This window comes from Megalobrama amblycephala, linkage group LG4, assembly GCF_018812025.1.
Source record: "Megalobrama amblycephala isolate DHTTF-2021 linkage group LG4, ASM1881202v1, whole genome shotgun sequence".
In the NCBI taxonomy this organism is placed as follows: Eukaryota; Metazoa; Chordata; class Actinopteri; order Cypriniformes; family Xenocyprididae; genus Megalobrama; species Megalobrama amblycephala.
The window spans coordinates 44,375,694-44,394,880 of NC_063047.1; the positions used below are offsets into that span (position 1 = coordinate 44,375,694).

General features: G+C 37.5%; 1 protein-coding gene across 1 annotated transcript; it reads right to left on the minus strand.

The window, feature by feature from the left end:
* Positions 1–17,676: 17,676 nt before the first annotated feature.
* Positions 17,677–18,890, minus strand: LOC125266187 (general transcription factor II-I repeat domain-containing protein 2B-like). Its single transcript, XM_048186636.1, has 2 exons — positions 18,440–18,890; positions 17,677–18,137 (listed from the first exon to the last, which is right to left on the minus strand). The coding sequence occupies exons 1-2, from the start codon at positions 18,828–18,830 to the stop codon at positions 17,677–17,679; spliced, it is 852 nt and encodes a 283-aa protein (XP_048042593.1). The 5' UTR covers positions 18,831–18,890.
* Positions 18,891–19,187: the final 297 nt, after the last annotated feature.

A 19,187-nucleotide genomic window follows, 5' to 3' on the forward strand; every position in this document is an offset into this window, starting at 1 on the left:
ACTGGGCCTTGTTTTTACGAAACCATAAGCTCCAATCCTGAGGGCTTGAGCAGCCACGGAAAAACACAAGATATTCTCCATTCATTTTAACCAATAAATAAATGACTGTAACTATCAGTTTCTATGGTTATAATGACAAATAACGTAAACCTGAACTTGCGTTGATGGGTGTGCTCTTATTCTCTCGCTCAGGTCGACGTGTGCGCCCTTCCGGGAGAAGTGTCCGTACAAGGAATTCTGCTCCCATTGACGTCACTCAGACCGATGCTCGAAAAAAAAAAAATCTGAAACCTGTGACGATTTGGAAGAGAATTTTTGGAACAGAAATACTCCATTTGACCAACTTGTGTTTTGAAACTTTGGCCATGTTTATTATGAGAATCCAACTCTTCAACAGTGTAAATAAGTCAGAATACATGAAATAGCATTATACCCACCTTTAAATAAATTAATTTCTGCTTTATAATGAATGCCACTGTAGCCAAATTTGTGTTTCAATATATAGGTACTTATTTTTCATTCTTGTTCTGTTATGAATAAAATAAACTTAAAGGTGCCCTAGAACATGTTTTTAAAAGATGTAATATAAGTCTAAGGTGTCCCCTGAATGTGTCTGTGAAGTTTCAGCTCAAAATACTCAAAATATTTTTTTTATGAATTTTTTTAACTGCCTATTTTGGGGCATCATTATAAACGCGCCGATTTATGCTGTGGCCCCTTTAAATCTCGTGCTCTCCCGCCCACAGAGCTCGCGCTTGCCTTAAACAGTGCCTAAACAAAGTTCACACAGCTAATATAACCCTCAAAATGGATCTTTACAAAGTGTTCGTCATGCATGCGGCATGCATGCGGGGGATTATGTGAGTATTGTATACTGTTATATTGTTTACATTTGATTCTGAATGAGTTTGATAGTGCTCCGTGGCTAACGGCTAATGCTACACTGTTGGAGAGATTTATGAAGAATGAAGTTGTATTTATGAATTATACAGACTGCAAGTGTTTCAAACTGAAAATAGCGACGGCTCTTGTCTCTGCGAATACAGTAAGAAACGATGGTAACTTTAACCACATTTAACAGTACATTAGCAACATGCTAACGAAACATTTAGAAAGACAATTTACAAATATCACTAAAAATATCATGATATCATGGATCATGTCAGTTATTATTGCTCCATCTGCCATTTTTCGCTATTGTCTTTGCTTGCTTACCTAGTCTGATGATTCAGCTGTGCACATCCAGACGTTAATACTGGCTGCCCTTGTCTAATGCCTTGAACATGGGCTGGCATATGCAAATATTGGGGGCGTACATATTAATGATCCCGACTGTTACGTAACAGTTGGTGTTATGTTGAGATCCGCATGTTTTCCGGAAGTCTTTTAAACAAATGAGATTTACATAAGAAAGAGAAAGCAATGGAGTTTGAAACTCAATGTATGTCTTTATCATGTACTGAACTCTTGTTATTCAACTATGCCGAGGTAAATTCAATTTTTGAATCTAGGGCACCTTTAAAGGATTTTCTGTGGAGTAAGGTACTAAAATAACCAAGTTTATATAAATATTAACAATGTTTGTAAGTATTTAGTTTTATTTACCGGTATTATTATTTAAATTAATTTTATTGTTTGAAATTACGAGGTCTGAGGGGTATTTTCAGATAAAGATACATTTATTTTTCATGCGTTTACTTTCTCTTCATGGCCGGGTTACGTTTCTCTGTGTCATAAATTATAGGGTGAGACTTCTAAAATTTGGGGTGTGATATTTAAATGACGATTGTTTTCAGCCACCATATTTATTAACACCTGTTCATTTGTGCGATGGAATTGGCCACATATGAAAGTTCAATGAATAAAGAACTTTTGAAATAACCGATGATGCTCTTCGATGAGATGTTTCAAAAATACAGTCATGTATTGTCATGTATGTATACAGTCAATACATAATGTTATGTGTATGCCAGGTTAAAGAGATGCGTTTTTAGTCTAGATTTAAACTGACAGAGTGTGTCTGCATCCCGAACAATGCTAGGAAGATTGTTCCAGAGTTTGGGTGCCAAATAGGAGAAGGATCTACCGCCTGCAGTTGATTTTGATATTCTAGGTATTATCAGCTGGCCTGAATTCTGAGATCGCAATGAACGTGAAGGACTATAATGCATTAAGAGCTCGCTCAGGTACTGGGGAGCTAAACCATTTAGTGCTTTGTAAGTAATTAGCAAGATTTTAAAATCTATACGATGTTTAACAGGAAGCCAATGCAGTGATGACAGAACTGGGCTAATATGGTCATACTTCCTAGTTCTAGTAAGAACTCTAGCTGCCGCATTTTGTACGAGCTGTAGTTTATTTATCAAGCGGGAGGAACAACCACCCAGTAGAGCGTTACAGTAATCTAGCCTTGAGGTCATGAACGCATGAACTAACTGTTCTGCATTTTTCATTGAGAGCATATGTCGTAGTTTAGATATATTTTTTAGATGGAAGAAGGCGGTTTTACAGATACTAGAAACATGGCCTTCAAATGAAAGATTGGTATCAAAGAGCACACCCAGGTTCCTAACTGACGACGAAGACTTAACAGAGTAGCCATCAAGTGTTAGACAGTATTCTAGGTTATTGCGTGAAGAAGTTTTCGGTCCAAAAATTAGAATCTCTGTTTTTTTTTAATTTAGTTGTAGGAAATTACAAAGTTTACTGTATATATGTTATATATATGTTATAAATGTTGTTCAGAACATTCTTATCAAATTCAACATTTGTTCTACAATAAGTTAACTTGCATCTATTTTGTGTTTCCTTCAGAATCTGTATCGCTTCTGTCAGCAAAAAGAAAAGTGAATACCATGTGAATGTCTTGTCTTTGTAAAATTTTGTATCAGTACGAACAGCATTATTGAAATCCTGATACAGATTGTAACGTGAGTTAGTGTATACATACAACTGAATGATTCTCTGTCAAGTTATCATTTGGGATCACGGCATTCTTTTCACCTATCTGCCAGACTGTTTTAAATTCAGCTGAGTTATTGAGCTTCCTTTCTAACAATTTCTCAGAGTTCCCAAATATAACAATCCCGGTCTGCCATGTTCTTTTTGCAACCGACATAAAGGTCATCAACCAAATTCTCCTCCATATCCAATAGGAGTATTTCTCCATCAGCAGCATTTCTGTGATCCTGCAGCAAGAGGAATCATAATGATCAATGATCAGTGTTCATGTCTGTAATCTGTAATTCATACTAGATCACAATCTCACCTGTCCTAGAGCAGCTGAAATGATCAGCAGTATCTTGATTCAGTCGAATCCCTCAGATGACCCAGTAGATGAAGAACAGATGCTGAAAGACAACAAGAAATCTGAGACATAACAGGCATAACAGTCCTAACAAAACATCAAAATATAAAGGAAGGGGAAAATGACTGTACTGTACTGTTCACTGATATGTATCACTTATGTTAATCTTTTACTTTACCTCCTAATAACCTGTGATTTTGTGGTCATTTTGTGAGGTTCTTCAGGAGCAATGATGAGAGGAGAAGATCAGAAATGGCATCAAGCCAGATGACAACAGCAATAGATGAGGAAGTGTGCTTTTTTATGTCACAATAATAATGCAGTCAGATATACTGTATTTAGGTTTCCTTAGAATCTTTGTATCAGGATATGAAACTGCATTTATGCATATTCTTAAAAAAGCGTTTGTTCCATAGGCTCTTCACTCTTGATGTGCATGGGTCATGCCTTGATTCAGTCATGTAGGGGATGTTAGTTGCCTCCATCATAATCCTGAAACTTTAGGTCCTCATGTTCAAATCATGTTCAACAATAGCTGAGATGATGCTTGAGAGTCAAGACCTAAAAGATGTATGAACATTTTATTCAGCTGTAATGTTAATGGGAAAAAAAGTTAATAGTTTTATAGGTAACACTTTACAATAACAGTACATGAATAATCATGAACTAATACCTGAATTAATAGTTACCTCAACATGAACTAAGATATGAACTAATCATGAACTAATGAAGAGTGATCCTTAACTACGACAGGAGTCATAAGGATTCATGCATGAAAACAGCAGCCTTAACTACGCGTTAATACATGTTTGATAATTAATGCATTAATTAACATTTAGGGGTAAACTAAATAAATCAGGCTCCATAAGAGTAAACAAGAAGTACTCTGAGTTTGAATTAAACGTGATTTAATACTGTCATAATTTACACTGTAATATCATAATCTGCCATCTGCAGCTTTGTGACAAATGATTGGAATGGCACATGATTATTTAGCCATTAATTACATAGATCTGTCTAATCAAATGTGGAAAATAGACGAACTACCACTAATAAATTTAATTTGATCTGAACCGTTTTCTGAATTTTATAGTTCTTTTATATTTAGTCACAGCTAAATAGTCATAGTTTATTCCCGGAACTAAAGTATGTAGGGTTTGTTTCTGGCGGGACACTCATTAGTGGCGCACGCTAGGTGTTCTCTTGGCGCGTTTGTTGTGTTGCTGGCATTTTAAACTAATAAATGTTGACTGCTTTGGTAAGCCGAATTGATAATTAAAGACATATTTACATGTATGTTTTATTGGGATTTTCAGGAGGTTATGTGCAGTTATTAACTGTATTTGTATTTTTGTCGTTTAAATGTATATGCTTTGATTAGCATTAGCTTGTGGACGCGCCCGATTTTACATGTAAATGTGCCTTATGTGTGTCTTTACAGGTATGTTTATGGCTTGCTTTCAAGTCCATATATGTTTAATTATATAAATAAAAATAAAATACAAATACATTTTATTTTGTTTTTTTGTACCGGGGTGTAAAGGAATAAGGATGGCTTAGTATTCATATGTGGGGGCACAATCATAATTAACTCATTATTAACTAACCATATACTTACATCAAATAATGGTTTGTTAATGCATACTTATGTCATGACTTTGTAAGTAATTAATTTTCTAATTTTCTGTAAAATGTCTCAAAAAACAACCATAATTTACAGATATCTCTTGGATTATTGTTGTGAAGCATTTTTTTATAAAATGTAAATCTTTTGTAATTAACCATTAACAGTACACATTCATGAGCTAATGTCACTACTGTATCACTGTTAGTGTTACTGTACACAGTTACTGCCTTAAAATAAAAGAACAAGCAGCAGAACATCAGTGGTTCGACAGGCTCTACTCTTCAGCACAATGATAACCCACAAAACTCAGATAACAGAAACACTAACAGATCTCTCTAGATCTCAGCATCCTCACTTATTACAATCCAGTATGACTTTATTTCATTCAAAGCTTCTTAAGAATTATCTGAGGTTTAGATGTTGATATTTTCTTGAAAATAATAAGGTTGAAGTCACCGTTATGGAGGTAAGCATTTGCTTTATTTAGGATCTTGACCCTTGAGTTTTTAACATTAGTTTTTCTCTGGCTGCTGTTACTGTGTGTTTTCTGAAGCACATTTGTTATAGCAAAAGTTGTGAGAAAAAGAAAAATCTAATCAGATGATGTTGGTCACTTATTGGTGATGATTCAATGATCATGTCATTATGCCTGATCTCATTCAGAGTGTAATCTGTGAATGCGTTATTTAGATTTCTTAATTGTTCTCCATTACTGTAGCACTAGATAATACTGCATAAAATCCTGCCCTGCTTTAATATTTTGAAAGGATCAGTAGACACACACAAACATCAATATTCAGTGTATGAACCTCATCAATGGAGTCACAAAAAGCTTTTTGTTGATTGTCACCATTGTTGAGGTTCATACACTGATTTATGATGTTTGTGCGAGTCAAAATAACAGCTCAATACACTTACTGTATAATGAATTTAAAAAAAAAGTCAGAATATCTGATATTGTATCTGATCCTTTCATAATATCACAAGGCTGATGTAAACATTTTTTGCAACAAATGTACTTCAGAAACACAGTTAGGCCTACAACAGCCAAAAGAAATACTGAAGCTGAAAAAATTCAAGGGTCAAGAGCCCAACTAAAGCAAATGCTCACCTCCATAAGGGTGACTTCTTTATTATTTCCCGTTATTACACGGCTCTGTGGAATACTTGGTAACGCTGCATAATTGCATAATACTGCATAATTACAACAAATTTACAGCGTAACTTTCGATAATTATATTGTACCTATGAAGTTAATATGTGTAAGTATAGGGGAACAATATGTAAAATCTTGGGAATAAAAAGGTAACAACCAGGAAAATAACAAATTATTTATACTGTAAGTATTTTAGAACTAAGGGGTACTTATACTATTATGATAGACAACAATCTTACATTTGGGTGGAATTTAACAAGAAAGTGCACTGATTAAGTTGTTTCAAGGTAAGTAGAAACATGATTTTTAATAAATGGGGAAATATGGTTTTATTTCATGTAGTTACAGGGTAAATATGACATTACGGGCCGTAACGCTCTTATTTCATGTAGTTACAGGGTAAATATGACATTACGGGCTGTAAATTAAAGCAGACCTCATTACACTCTTATTTCGTGTAGTTACAGGGTAAATATGACATTACGGGCCGTAAATTAAAGCGGAGCTCGTTACGCTCTCGTTTCATGTAGTTACAGGGTAAATATGACATTACGGGCCGTAAATTAAAGCGGAGCTCGTTACGCTCTCGTTTCATGTAGTTACAGGGTAAGTATGACATTACGGGCCGTAAATTAAAGCGGAGGCTCGTTACGCTCTTGTTTCATGTAGTTACAGGGTAAATATGACATTACGGGCCGTAACGCTCTTATTTCATGTAGTTACAGGGTAAGTATGACATTACGGGCCGTAAATTAAAGTGGAGCTTGTTACGCTCTTGTTTCATGTAGTTACAGGGTAAATATGACATTATGGGCCGTAATGCTCTTATTTCATGTAGTTACAGGGTAAATATGACATTACGGGCCGTAAATTAAAGCAGACCTCATTACGCTCTTATTTCGTGTAGTTACAGGGTAAATATGACATTACGGGCTGTAAATTAAAGCGGACCTCATTACGCTCTTATTTCGTGTAGTTACAGGGTAAATATGACATTATGGGCCGTAATGCTCTTATTTCATGTAGTTACAGGGTAAATATGACATTACGGGCCGTAAATTAAAGCAGACCTCATTACGCTCTTATTTCGTGTAGTTACAGGGTAAATATGACATTACGGGCTGTAAATTAAAGCGGACCTCATTACGCTCTTATTTCGTGTAGTTACAGGGTAAGTATGACATTACAGGCCGTAAATTAAAGCAGAGCTCGTTACGCTCTTATTTCGTGTAGTTACAGGGTAAATATGACATTACGGGCTGTAAATTAAAGCGGACCTCATTACGCTCTTATTTCGTGTAGTTACAGGGTAAATATGACATTACGGGCCGTAAATTAAAGCGGAGCTCGTTGCGCTCTTATTTCATGTAGTTACAGGGTAAATTAAAGCAGAGCTGATTACGCTCTTATATCATGTAGTTACCGGGTATATATGACATTACGAGCCGTAAATTAAAGCGGAGCTTGTTTCGCTATTATTTCATGTAGTTACAGGGCAAGTATGAAATTACGGGCCGTAAAATAAAGCGGAGCTCGTTACGCTCTTATTTCGTGTAGTTACAGGGTAAATATGACATTACGGGCCGTAAATTAAAGCAGAGCTGATTACGTTCTTATTTCATGCAGTTACAGGGTAAATATGACATTACGGGCCGTAAATTAAAGCGGAGCTTGTTACCCTCTTATTTATTTTGTGTAGTTACAGGGTAAATATGACATTACGGGCCGTAAATTAAAGCGGAGCTGATTACGTTCTTATTTCATGCAGTTACAGGGTAAATATGACATTACGGGCCGTAAATTAAAGCGGAGATTGTTACCCTCTTATTTATTTTGTGTAGTTACAGGGTAAATATGACATTACGGGCCGTAAATTAAAGCGGAGCTTGTTACCCTCTTATTTATTTTGTGTAGTTACAGGGTAAATATGACATTACGGGCCGTAAATTAAAGCGGAGCTTGTTACCCTCTTATTTATTTTGTGTAGTTACAGGGTAAATATGACATTACGGGCCGTAAATTAAAGCAGAGCTGATTACGTTCTTATTTCATGCAGTTACAGGGTAAATATGACATTACGGGCCGTAATTAAGCGGAGATTGTTACCTCTTATTATTTTGTGTAGTTACAGGGTAAATATGAATTACGGGCCGTAAAATTAAAGCGGAGCTTGTTACCCTCTTATTTATTTGTGTAGTTACAGGGTAATATTACGGGCCGTAAATTAAAGCGGAGCTTGTTACCCTCTTATTTATTTTGTGTAGTTACAGGGTAAATATGACATTACGGGCCGTAAATTAAAGCGGAGCTCGTTACGCTCTTATTTCGTGTAGTTACAGGGTAAATATGACATTACGGGCTGTAAATTAAAGCGGAGCTCGTTACGCTCTTATTTAATGTAGTTACAGGATAAATATGATATCACGGGCCGTAAATTAAAGTGGAGATTGTTACGCTCTTGTTTCATGTAGTTACAGTGTAAATATGACATTATGGGCCGTAAATTAAAGTGGAGCTTGTTACGCTCTTATTTAATGTAGTTACAGGGTAAATATGACATTATGGGCCCTAAATTAAAGTGGAGCTTGTTACACTCTTATTTAATGTAGTTACAGGGCAATATGACATTACGGGCTGTAACGCTCCTATTTCATGCAGTTACAGGGTAAATATGACATACGGGCTGTAAATTAAAGTGGAGCTTGTTACACTCTTGTTTAATGTGTACATGTAATATGACATTACGGGCTGTAACGCTCCTATTTCATGCAGTTCAGGGTAATATGACATTACGGGCTGTAAATTAAAGTGGAGCTTGTTACACTCTTATTTAATGTAGTTACATGGTAAATATGACATTACGGGCTGTAACGCTCCTATTTCATGCAGTTACAGGGTAAATATGACATTATGGGCCCTAAATTAAAGTGGAGCTTGTTACACTCTTATTTAATGTAGTTACAGGGCAAATATGACATTACGGGCTGTAACGCTCCTATTTCATGCAGTTACAGGGTAAATATGACATTACGGGCTGTAAATTAAAGTGGAGCTTGTTACACTCTTGTTTAATGTAGTTACATGGTAAATATGACATTACGGGCTGTAAAAAGATCCACTTTAATTTACGGCCCGTAATGTCATATTTACCCTGTAACTACATAAAAGAAAAGCATATTTACTCATGTATTAATAAAGATTGCAATAGTTCTTTCCACTTTCCTTAACTTTATAAGTGCATTTTCTCGCTAAATTGCTCCCAAACGTAAGATTGTTGTCTATAATAACGCTGTAAGTACCCCTTAGTTCTAAAATACTTACAGTATAAATAATTTGACTTTTTTCCTTGTTGTTTCCCCTTTATTCCTTTACATATTACATATTGTTCCCCTATACTTACACGTACTTACTGTATAGGTACACTATAATTATCGAAAGTTACGCTGTAAATTCAAAAATCGTAATTATGCAGTACTTTCCGGGCTGTAATCTAAAGCGTTACCGAATACTTGATTCTGATTGGTCAATGACTCCATCCAGCGGTATGTTATTCCCAGATAACAACCGCTGACACAAACAAACAAACAAGTCTCATTCGGGTTTCTGAAGTCAGCAGCGCTATATGCTTGGTAGTTGAACGTTTTTTCTTAATCAAAGTTTTGCATTTGGTAAGCTATTAAAACTCAGTCAAATCAATATTTTGTGTACATTTATGTCATCCAGTATCGCAGACTCGCTCTCTCTTGTTCCATGCAAACGCAGCTGCTGCCATTGTGACTATTGTTTTTTACACTGTTGGATTATAACAAAAAACAGTTCCATCTCAGATCAATATCTCTTAAGTCGAGTTCAGACTGCACGATTTTAGCCCCGATTTTGGCTCGCCGACAGGTTTTGAGAAATCGCCGACAAATGCCCGAAATCACAAGCAAATCGGTGCTCGTTCACGCGAGTGACAATCACGCAGTGTGAATGAGCAAAGACGCGATCTGAGAGAATCGCCGACGAGTCGCCGACACCCGTGAAATATTTGGCATGCTAAATATCTGGACCTGTCGGCGATTCAAAATCCTGCTGTGTGAAAAGTGCTCTGACTGAAAACTACATCGGCAATGACTGACAGCCAATGAGAGAGCAAGATACAGAGCAGCGGGGAGTTCGGGGAGGAGTTATAAACCACAATATAGAATTAATTAACGTTCACATAAACATTACAATTCTATCAAACAGAAACAAAGCACAAACATTTGCTTGACCATCAGCAACAGCAGCACATTAAAAAGTTATGTAGGCTATTTATTTACCTCGAACTCTCATTGCAGAACACACAATCCACAGTCTCCCCAACCATTTCCTCCTCCATATTCTTTTTTTCTTTTTCTTGTTTTCGCTGCAAATCAGCGCACCGGCAATACATATTGCAAGCTTCTTGCGGGCTACCGTTTTTAATAATAATAATAACGGTCTTGCGTGATATCACGTTGTTTCCTTGTCACATCTCGCGTGTGTTTGGTTGTGAAACGTAGTTTGCGTGCCAGACAGAGTTGTCAGAGATTCTTCCTATTGTAAAGTCATGCAGTGTGAAACCTTCTGTCGCCGATCCATTGTGCAGTTTGAACACAGCAGCGACTGAATGCTGGCCAAGATAGTCATGCAGTGTGAAAAGAACAGTGACCCGACTGCTTTGAAAATCGTGCAGTCTGAACTCGGCTTTACCCTGATAATTATTTATGTGGCGAAATGCCATTTTTCAAGTGGTGAGGTGACTGTACCGTATTCATTAAATGTCAGTCTAGTTGAACTTGCCGCATTAGCAACTGCTGTCGTAAAGCAGAAGAAAAGCATCTGATAGCAACGTGGATATGTTTGTTTGCATGAATTCTGTAATTCGGCCCTCCATTAAAGTCACATTTATATTATAGCACTTTACACAACAGATAGCTTGAAATCAAGCAGCTTTACCATATTAAACATGAAAAACAGTGTCAGTGTCTCATTTCTTCAGAAGTACAACTTTGTTTTCTAATATCAAGCAGCTCTCCAGTGACTTCCATAGACTCGTGAGGTGAAATGAACAGGGCTGTAAGCATACAATGTAAGCATACAATGCTTTTGGGAAACGCAGCCCTGGGAAAGATTTTCCATGTGAAAGAAGTGCACACCTACCTTAATGGCCACAGACCAATGACAGTAAGAAGGTGTTCACTTTGGCAAGCTGTTTCGAACTTCCATAACAAACTCCAAACAAAACTCTTTTCATGGCTGATTTAGTTTGAAATGACGTCACATCACATTTCGTTTGAAGTATCTTGTGGCCTCACACATTTCAAACTTCATTTTACCCCCTAAAAATGAATGAAAAAGAACTTCGCTTGAAGTATATCGGGGCCTTTAAGAAGTTTTGTATGAAAAGAAATAGTCAAACTGGATTATAATAAGAGTGGTACTGGTGGGTTTCCACTGGAAATTCACACACAGCCGTTCGTCTTTGCATCATTATGTCACGTCTGTAAACAGAAAGGAGGAGTCCCAGTTATTAGCTATCATGTGAGGATGCTGCCTGTCGTGGGTCATTGTGAGATTCCAAAAACATCCTGTGCCCTTTTCATCATGTGATCTTTCTCTGTACACCTTAAAGAGATGCAGGCCTCACGTCATAGTAATGAGTGACCTTATATTCCTTTTATGTACTTCAGTCACTGAACTGCTAGTTTCACTTCTTATATTCTAATTATATAATGCAACTCTGGACAATAAAGTGTGTGCCAAATGATTGAACTGCACTTTGAGTCTGTCTCATTTTTTGGCATCCAGGTACCTGCTTTTCTGTGCCGAATTGCTCAACTTAAAACATTTTCTCTAACTATTTGATCTTCAAATTATTTTATCTGACAGTTTGGGGGCTCGTCCGCGAAACGGGGGGATCTCCCTGAAGAACTGGGAAAAGAGAAAAGCACGCCGGGGATCGGAGGACCTACGGAAAAGGGGGTAAGTGTTTTTTGGATATTTCTTAAATGAAGTATGCACTTACCCCTGTAGGATCCTATTATAACATCTTGTGGAAATACGAGAGGTTTTTTGTAATCACTAGCAGCTAGTGGAATATATCCATTGTTGTTACACTACGGCTGGCAACAGTAGTTTTAAATAACTATTAGCGTAAGAGTGATTGGGTTGAATCACCAATTGTTAGTGGAATTTATTTTCCATTGTTGTTACACTTCGGCTGGCAACAGTAGTTTTAATAAACTATTAACGTGAGGATTGGGTTTTAATCACCAGATGTTAGTGGACTGATAGTTCCATTGTTGTGACACTACGGCTGGCAACAGTAGCTTTGATTAAGCTATTAACTTAGGGTGGTTGGAAGTGCAGTACTGATCACACTGTACTTCGGATCACGGCGACTTATACTAGTTCATAAAAAAAAAAAAAACAACAACAAAAAAAAACCTTTTTAATATTTCATATTGATGAAAATAATTTCAATTGCTATTGCATGTTGATATATTGTGACATAAGAAGAAGGTGTTTTTTAGGGGCGACCCGAATTCAGTTTGGCGAGAGCCCAAAATTAGATTAAAACACCCAAACAAAAGAAGGTGAATAGAGGCAATCAGGACAAAAAGTCTTGTGCGAGCCTAACCTAGGACCATCACCCATGTCACAAATACGATACATGTAAAGCAATTGAGGTTCAGAAACTGAGCATGAAAATAATTTCAGTCGCTATTGCATGTTGATATATCGTGACATAAGAAGAAGGTGTTTTTTAGGGGCGACCCGAATTCAGTTTGGCGAGAGCCGGACTAATTTGGCGAGAGCCCAAAATTAGATTAAAACACCCAAACAAAAGAAGGTGAATATAGAGGCAATCAGGACGAAAAGTCTTGTGCAAGCCTAACATAGGACCATCACCCATGTCACACATATGATACATGTAAAGCGGTTGAAGGTTGGGCAATTTGGTACAGAAATTTGCGCACGCTTACTAACGCTGAAATCAATTATTAACACATTGAAGTGGAAGATGGGGGGTTCAGTTTCTAGACCACTACTTAATGAAACGCCAGTTGAATTCATGTTTAGAAACAATCAGGGATTTTACACTGAACCATATGTCAGTAATATGGCAGGGTGGTCAGAACAAATGAAACCACAAATTGAAGTATCATACCCCGAGAGGGTTCGTTTACAGAAGAAAATATGCAATTGGCTAAACGTTTAGTGAAGGAGGGATGGGGGACCCGCAATGGGATTATGATTATATGACAAAAGTTTTAATGTCTGGAAAGAAATAAAGAAAATTTGGGATGAGGGGCCAGAAAAGAAACAGATAGCTGCTTATGTAGCCCAGAAAAAAGCACTTGTAGCAGAAAATCCCCCACCCTATTGTATGGGTATTGAACCATCTGCACCCTCTGTGATAAAACCAAAAAAGTTGCAGAATGATTCGAAAGTTGTAAAAAGGGGAAGCGAAACTGAGGCGCCCAGTCAGAATGCAATGGTGTGGCTTAGAGCTGGAAATGCAATATCTATGAAACCATTAAAAATGTCTGATATGGAGTCAATATGCAAAAGCCTGCCTTCTCCTCAGAATCCTAGTAAATTTGTGACTGTTCTGCAAACGCATACAAAATATGCTCACCTTACAGGGGCAGATTACAGAGCAGTTTTGTTGAGAACATTGCAAGAAGATGTCACTGAGGCATTGTTAATGGATGAATGTCCAACTCTAAAACGTGACAATGAGGTAACACTTTAGAATACTGATCCTTCATTAATGAATAACTACACAGGAACAAATGAGTAATGCATTATTAACACTCTAGTAACTACTATTAACTAACAATAAACTCTTATTAATGAATTAGTAAGTAACAGTGCTCAGTTGAAGGTGGTAGTTCACTATTAACTAATCAGTAACTACTGTTTTTTCATTCCTCCCAGAGATTGCAGAGAACTACTAAGAACTACTATATACAGGTTCATAATTAACATGAATGATGCATAATGTATAATTAATTCTAAAGTAAAGGCCTTGGTAACCCACTAGTAATGACTGAAGTATTACTAAAGAAGGACTGAAGAAGGAATTACTAATTATTTGGATCAGTATTCTAAAGTGAAAAGCATGATAACTCTCTAGTAACTACTGAAGTCTTTGTAAACTTTTGAGGTTTTTGTATGTTTTTGTACAGTAATTCCTTATGATATATTTGATAACACTTAAGTAATTACTAGTGGGTTACCATGTTCTTCACTTTAGAATACTGATCCAAATAATTAGTAGGTCCTTTAGAAGGGTGTAGTAACACTTAAGTAATTACTAGTGGGTTACTATGATCTTCACTTTATAATACTGATCCAAGAAGTAGTTACTTTAGAGTTATATAGTAACTCTTGAGTTATTACTATCCAATACTTTACAAAAACCTCAAAAATTTACAAAGACTTCAGTATTTACTAGAGAGTTATCATGCTTTTCACTTTAGAATACTGATCCAAATTATTAGTAATTCCTTCTTAAGTATTTGGTAATACTTCACTCATTACTAGTGGGTTACCAAGGCCTTTACTCTAGAATTAATTATACATTATTCATTATTCATGTTAATTACGAACATGTATATAGTAGTTCTTAGTAGTTCTCTGGGAGGTATGAAAAAAAAACAGTAGTTACTGATTAGCTAATAGTGAACTACCACCTTCAACTGAGCACTATTACTTACTAATTCATTCATCTGAGTTTATTGTTAGTTTATAGTAGTTACTAGAGTGTTAATAATGCATTACTCATTTGTTCCTGTGTAGTTATTCATTAATGAAGGATCAGTATACTAAAGTGTTGCCGACAATGATAAACCAACCGGCTCGGGCACAGCTGCCTCACCCCATGTTTATTTCTGGGAAGAGCCTGAAAATCACGATATCTTTTTCAAAGAGCTAAGAGCTTTCTTAGACAAGCGCATAGGTGCAAGGCAAGATTTATCCTTTGCTGCTAATACTAAGCAGAAGCCGAAAGAGTCTGCTTCAGACTTTTACATGCGGTTTAAGAAGGCATGGGTGGAAGAATCTAAACTTCCAATAAATAATGAAATGAAGGCTTTGTTCACAAATACTTTCTTGAACAATATGCAAAGCAAACAAGCCCAAGTGATCAGAATTACAACAACTAATCTGTTCAATATGGAAATAGATGCATTGGGACAGCGAATTAGGGAACTAGACTCGTCTGGAGGTTTCACAGTTAAAACTGAGACCGCAATGTTTGCAGAGCAGAGGCCTCAAGTGAAAGTTCATGACCAAAAAGCAGAAGTAAGACAACCCTCAGCCCAACAAAGAAATTCAGTAATAGTTTGTTATTATTGTGGGCGAGAGGGCCATGTACGCCGTGATTGTAGGGCATGGAAAGGTCAACAAAAGAGGAAGCCATGGGTTAAGCCACAGCAGCAGAGAAATAAACCAGAAGCCACGTATCCTACCACGTGGCGCAATAACCAATGAGGTCGCCCACAGAGTTCTGTCAGTTCCGATCTATCAATGATGACTTTAACGTTTTCAAATCATAGTGAAGATTTACCTTATATTACATTGATGGTGCATGGTCAGCCACAAACGTTCCTTTTGGATTCTGGAGCAGATGTGACATCAATGACCTCCACACACTATGAGGGTCCAATTTCTAATAAAGTAGTTAATTCTGTGGGAATATCAGGAACTGACATTGCATGCCCGTAACGCCTCCTTTGGAAGTAAGAGCTCCTGGAATTAAACCATTTTTCCATAAATTTACCATAATCCCAAACGCCCCAATCAATCTGCTGGGACGTGATATCATGCACAGACTCAATATGGATATTAAATTTACTGACAAAAAAGTTGTGTTTTCCTTCCAGTCTAGTTTGCAGGTCTCAGTGAATCCTTTACCTACATGGGAAGAGCCCAGTGAACCACAGTCTGTCTCACCACAGCCTGACACACCTCAGATGGTACATCACATGATTAACCCATCATTGTGGTCACAATACAAAGACGACACAGGTTTCATAGACATGGAACCTTATAAAGCTAAATTGAAGACTAACAAACCAGTCTATATTAAACAGTATCCTTTGTCTAAAGATAAGGAACTTGGTATCAAACCATTAATTGATAATTTCGTCCAGCAGGGTGTCCTCGTACCAATACATTCGCCGTACAATACACCTGTGAATCCAGTGGTCAAGGCCGATGGAAAAACCTGGCGCTTGACCCAAGATTTAAGAGCTATAAATCAATTGATAACACCGTTGGCACCGATCGTCCCTGACGTTCCAACTGTTGTTAACTCTATTCCGTGTACCACAAATATTTCACGGTTATTGATCTTTGCGCAGCATTCTTCTCTGTACCTGTACATCCAGATACTCAGCCTATTCTAACCTTTACATTTCAAGGTAAACAGCTGATGTGGACACGCCTTGCTCAGGGCTCCATTGATTCACCTGCCATTTTCTCGGCAGCAGTGCAAAGAACTTTAGCTAAAATGACTGATTTGCCTTCTACAGTTTGTGTGCTTCAATAAGCAGATGACATCCTGGTTTCCGGGGAGACAAAAGAGGACTGTGAAAAGGCCTCCATCATCGTCTGCAACGTGCTCGCCCAAGCTGGATTCAAGGCCTCAAGAGACAAGCTTCAGTGGGTCAAGTCTAAGGTGACATACTTGGGACACATCATAATGCCAGGTTTGAGAGCTATCTCGACTGATAGGGTCCAGATGATCAGAAAAATGAAGTCCCCTCGAACTGTAAAGCAGCTTCAAAGTTTTCTGGGGTTAGTGAACTATTGTAGATCCTGGATACCTGATTGTGCCATACATGATAGGCATTTGCGAAACCTGATTGACCACAAAGCGCCCCCAAGTACTTTTTTAAACTGGATTGATGAGGCAGAGCTACATTTTACTGCCTTGAAACAAGCCATCACTACGGCACCCGCGTTGGGCCTTCCAGACTATTCTCGAGATTTTCACTTGCATGTCCGCGAGGCGGAAGGGGTGGCTCTTGGCGTCCTGTTGCAACAGCATGGCTCCACGTTTAGACCATTAGCATACCTATCTAAGAAACTAGATAATATAGCATCAGGTATGCCAGCATGTCTTCGTGCTGTAGCTGCGGCTGCTCTGGTTTTACAGATGGCAGAAAGAATGGTTTTATCGCATCCGCTGATCCTTTATACCAGGGGTGCCCAAACTTTTTCCTATGAAGGGCCAAAAATCAAACTTGATTGAGAGCCGTGGGCCAAAAGTAAATTTTGCATCATAAATCAAACTATATTACATTAAAGTTGCTATGGGTTTATTTATTTCATAATATTTAAAATAAATATAAAACAACTTTAATCTGATTAACTAATGCAGTTTTATTTGTAAAGTGTTGCATTTTAATGAACAATTAAATGGGCAACAATCCCCAAGTGTTCAATGTACAATGCAGTTCAATGCCAAATACACAATCAATAATAAAACCATGTGGTTGCAATGTCAGTGACCTAATGAGAGATATGAAGCTGGTCCTTATTTTTCAGAAGTTTTTCAAGATTGGGCTATAGCTGACTTACAGACAAAGACAATATATTATGTAGGTGAGAGTCAGTTATTTGGCTTCTTAGTTTACTCTTGTTCAAGTTCATCAGACTGAAAGTCTGCTCGCAGAGGTAGGTACTGCCAAACAGAGACAGCATCACTTGTGCCTGCTTACACATCTTTGGGTACCTGTTAGCTGGGACACATTTGTAGAAGTCTGTCAAGGGAAGGGATGTGAACTTGTGTTTCAGTTCTGAATCACACTGAAGCTCAATTAGTTCCATCTGAAGATCATCTCTGACTGCATCCACACTGATGGTGAAGGGTTGAGCAAACAACTCAAAGTCAGCAGTGCTATGTCTGAAGTCCTCAAAGCGGCTGTCAAACTCCTGAATAAGGTTGCTGAGAACAGAATCATACTCATGGCCCTTCTCTTTCACCATGCCTACCTCTCCAAGACAGGGAAAATGAACTAAATTTCCTGCATGTGGGAATGAGAAACAGAGAGAACAGTGTGAGACAAGGACAGTGATGTAAAACAGAGGGAGAAAAAATAGAATAAATAACTGAAAAAAGAAGAAAATTATTATTTCATGACAATTTAATAAACTAGCTAATTTTAAGCAAATTTTATCAGCTTGATGTACAACAAAAATACAAATGCTGACATGACTGAATATATGTAATGTAAACTCCACATATAATTCTAAATATAATTAATAATAATATAATTATAATTGCACAAAATATCCTAAATATTATAACTGTAAATGTTACTGTTACCTGCTGAGAGATGTCTTCTGAGCAGCAGTAGTTTTTGTTTGAAGGCTCTGACGTGATCAAAAAGCTGGGTGATAATCTGGTCCTTTCCCTGGAGCTGAACATTCAAAATATTGAGCAACTCTGTTACATCCACAAGGAAAGCCAGGTCAGAGAGCCATTTCTTATCTGTGGGCACTTGAATGTTACCATCCTTGCTTTCCTGAAAAACTCTGATCTCATCACGCAGATCAAAAAATCTCCTGAGAACTTTTCCACGGCTGAGCCATCTGACCTCCTGGTGGTACAACACATCACCATACTGCGCATCCATCTCATCCATCAGTGTCTTGAACTGTCGGTGAGAAAGCGCCTTGGAGCGTATATTGTTGACAATTTTGACGACGTCACGCATCACATCCACAAGCCCGACAGATTTAGCACATAGTTGTTCTTGATGTAAAATGCAGTGGTACTTAACAACTTTACCTCCAACTTTACTTTCTGAGACACAAATGCAGCAAGGCCAGATTTCCTCCCTACCATTGCTGGCGCTCCATCAGTTGTAATGCCGGCCATCTTCTCCCACTTTAATTCATTTTTTTCCAACACTCTTTCAACAGCAAAAAAGAGATCTTCTCCTTTAGTAGTACCAGAAAGGGTCTCAATGCCAGCTGTGCGGAAACAGATATGTCTGTGCTCTCGTCACAGGCTATTGAATAGGCAGAGAACGCACTTGCCTTTGCCTTGATTTGCTCACCGATGTCTTGAG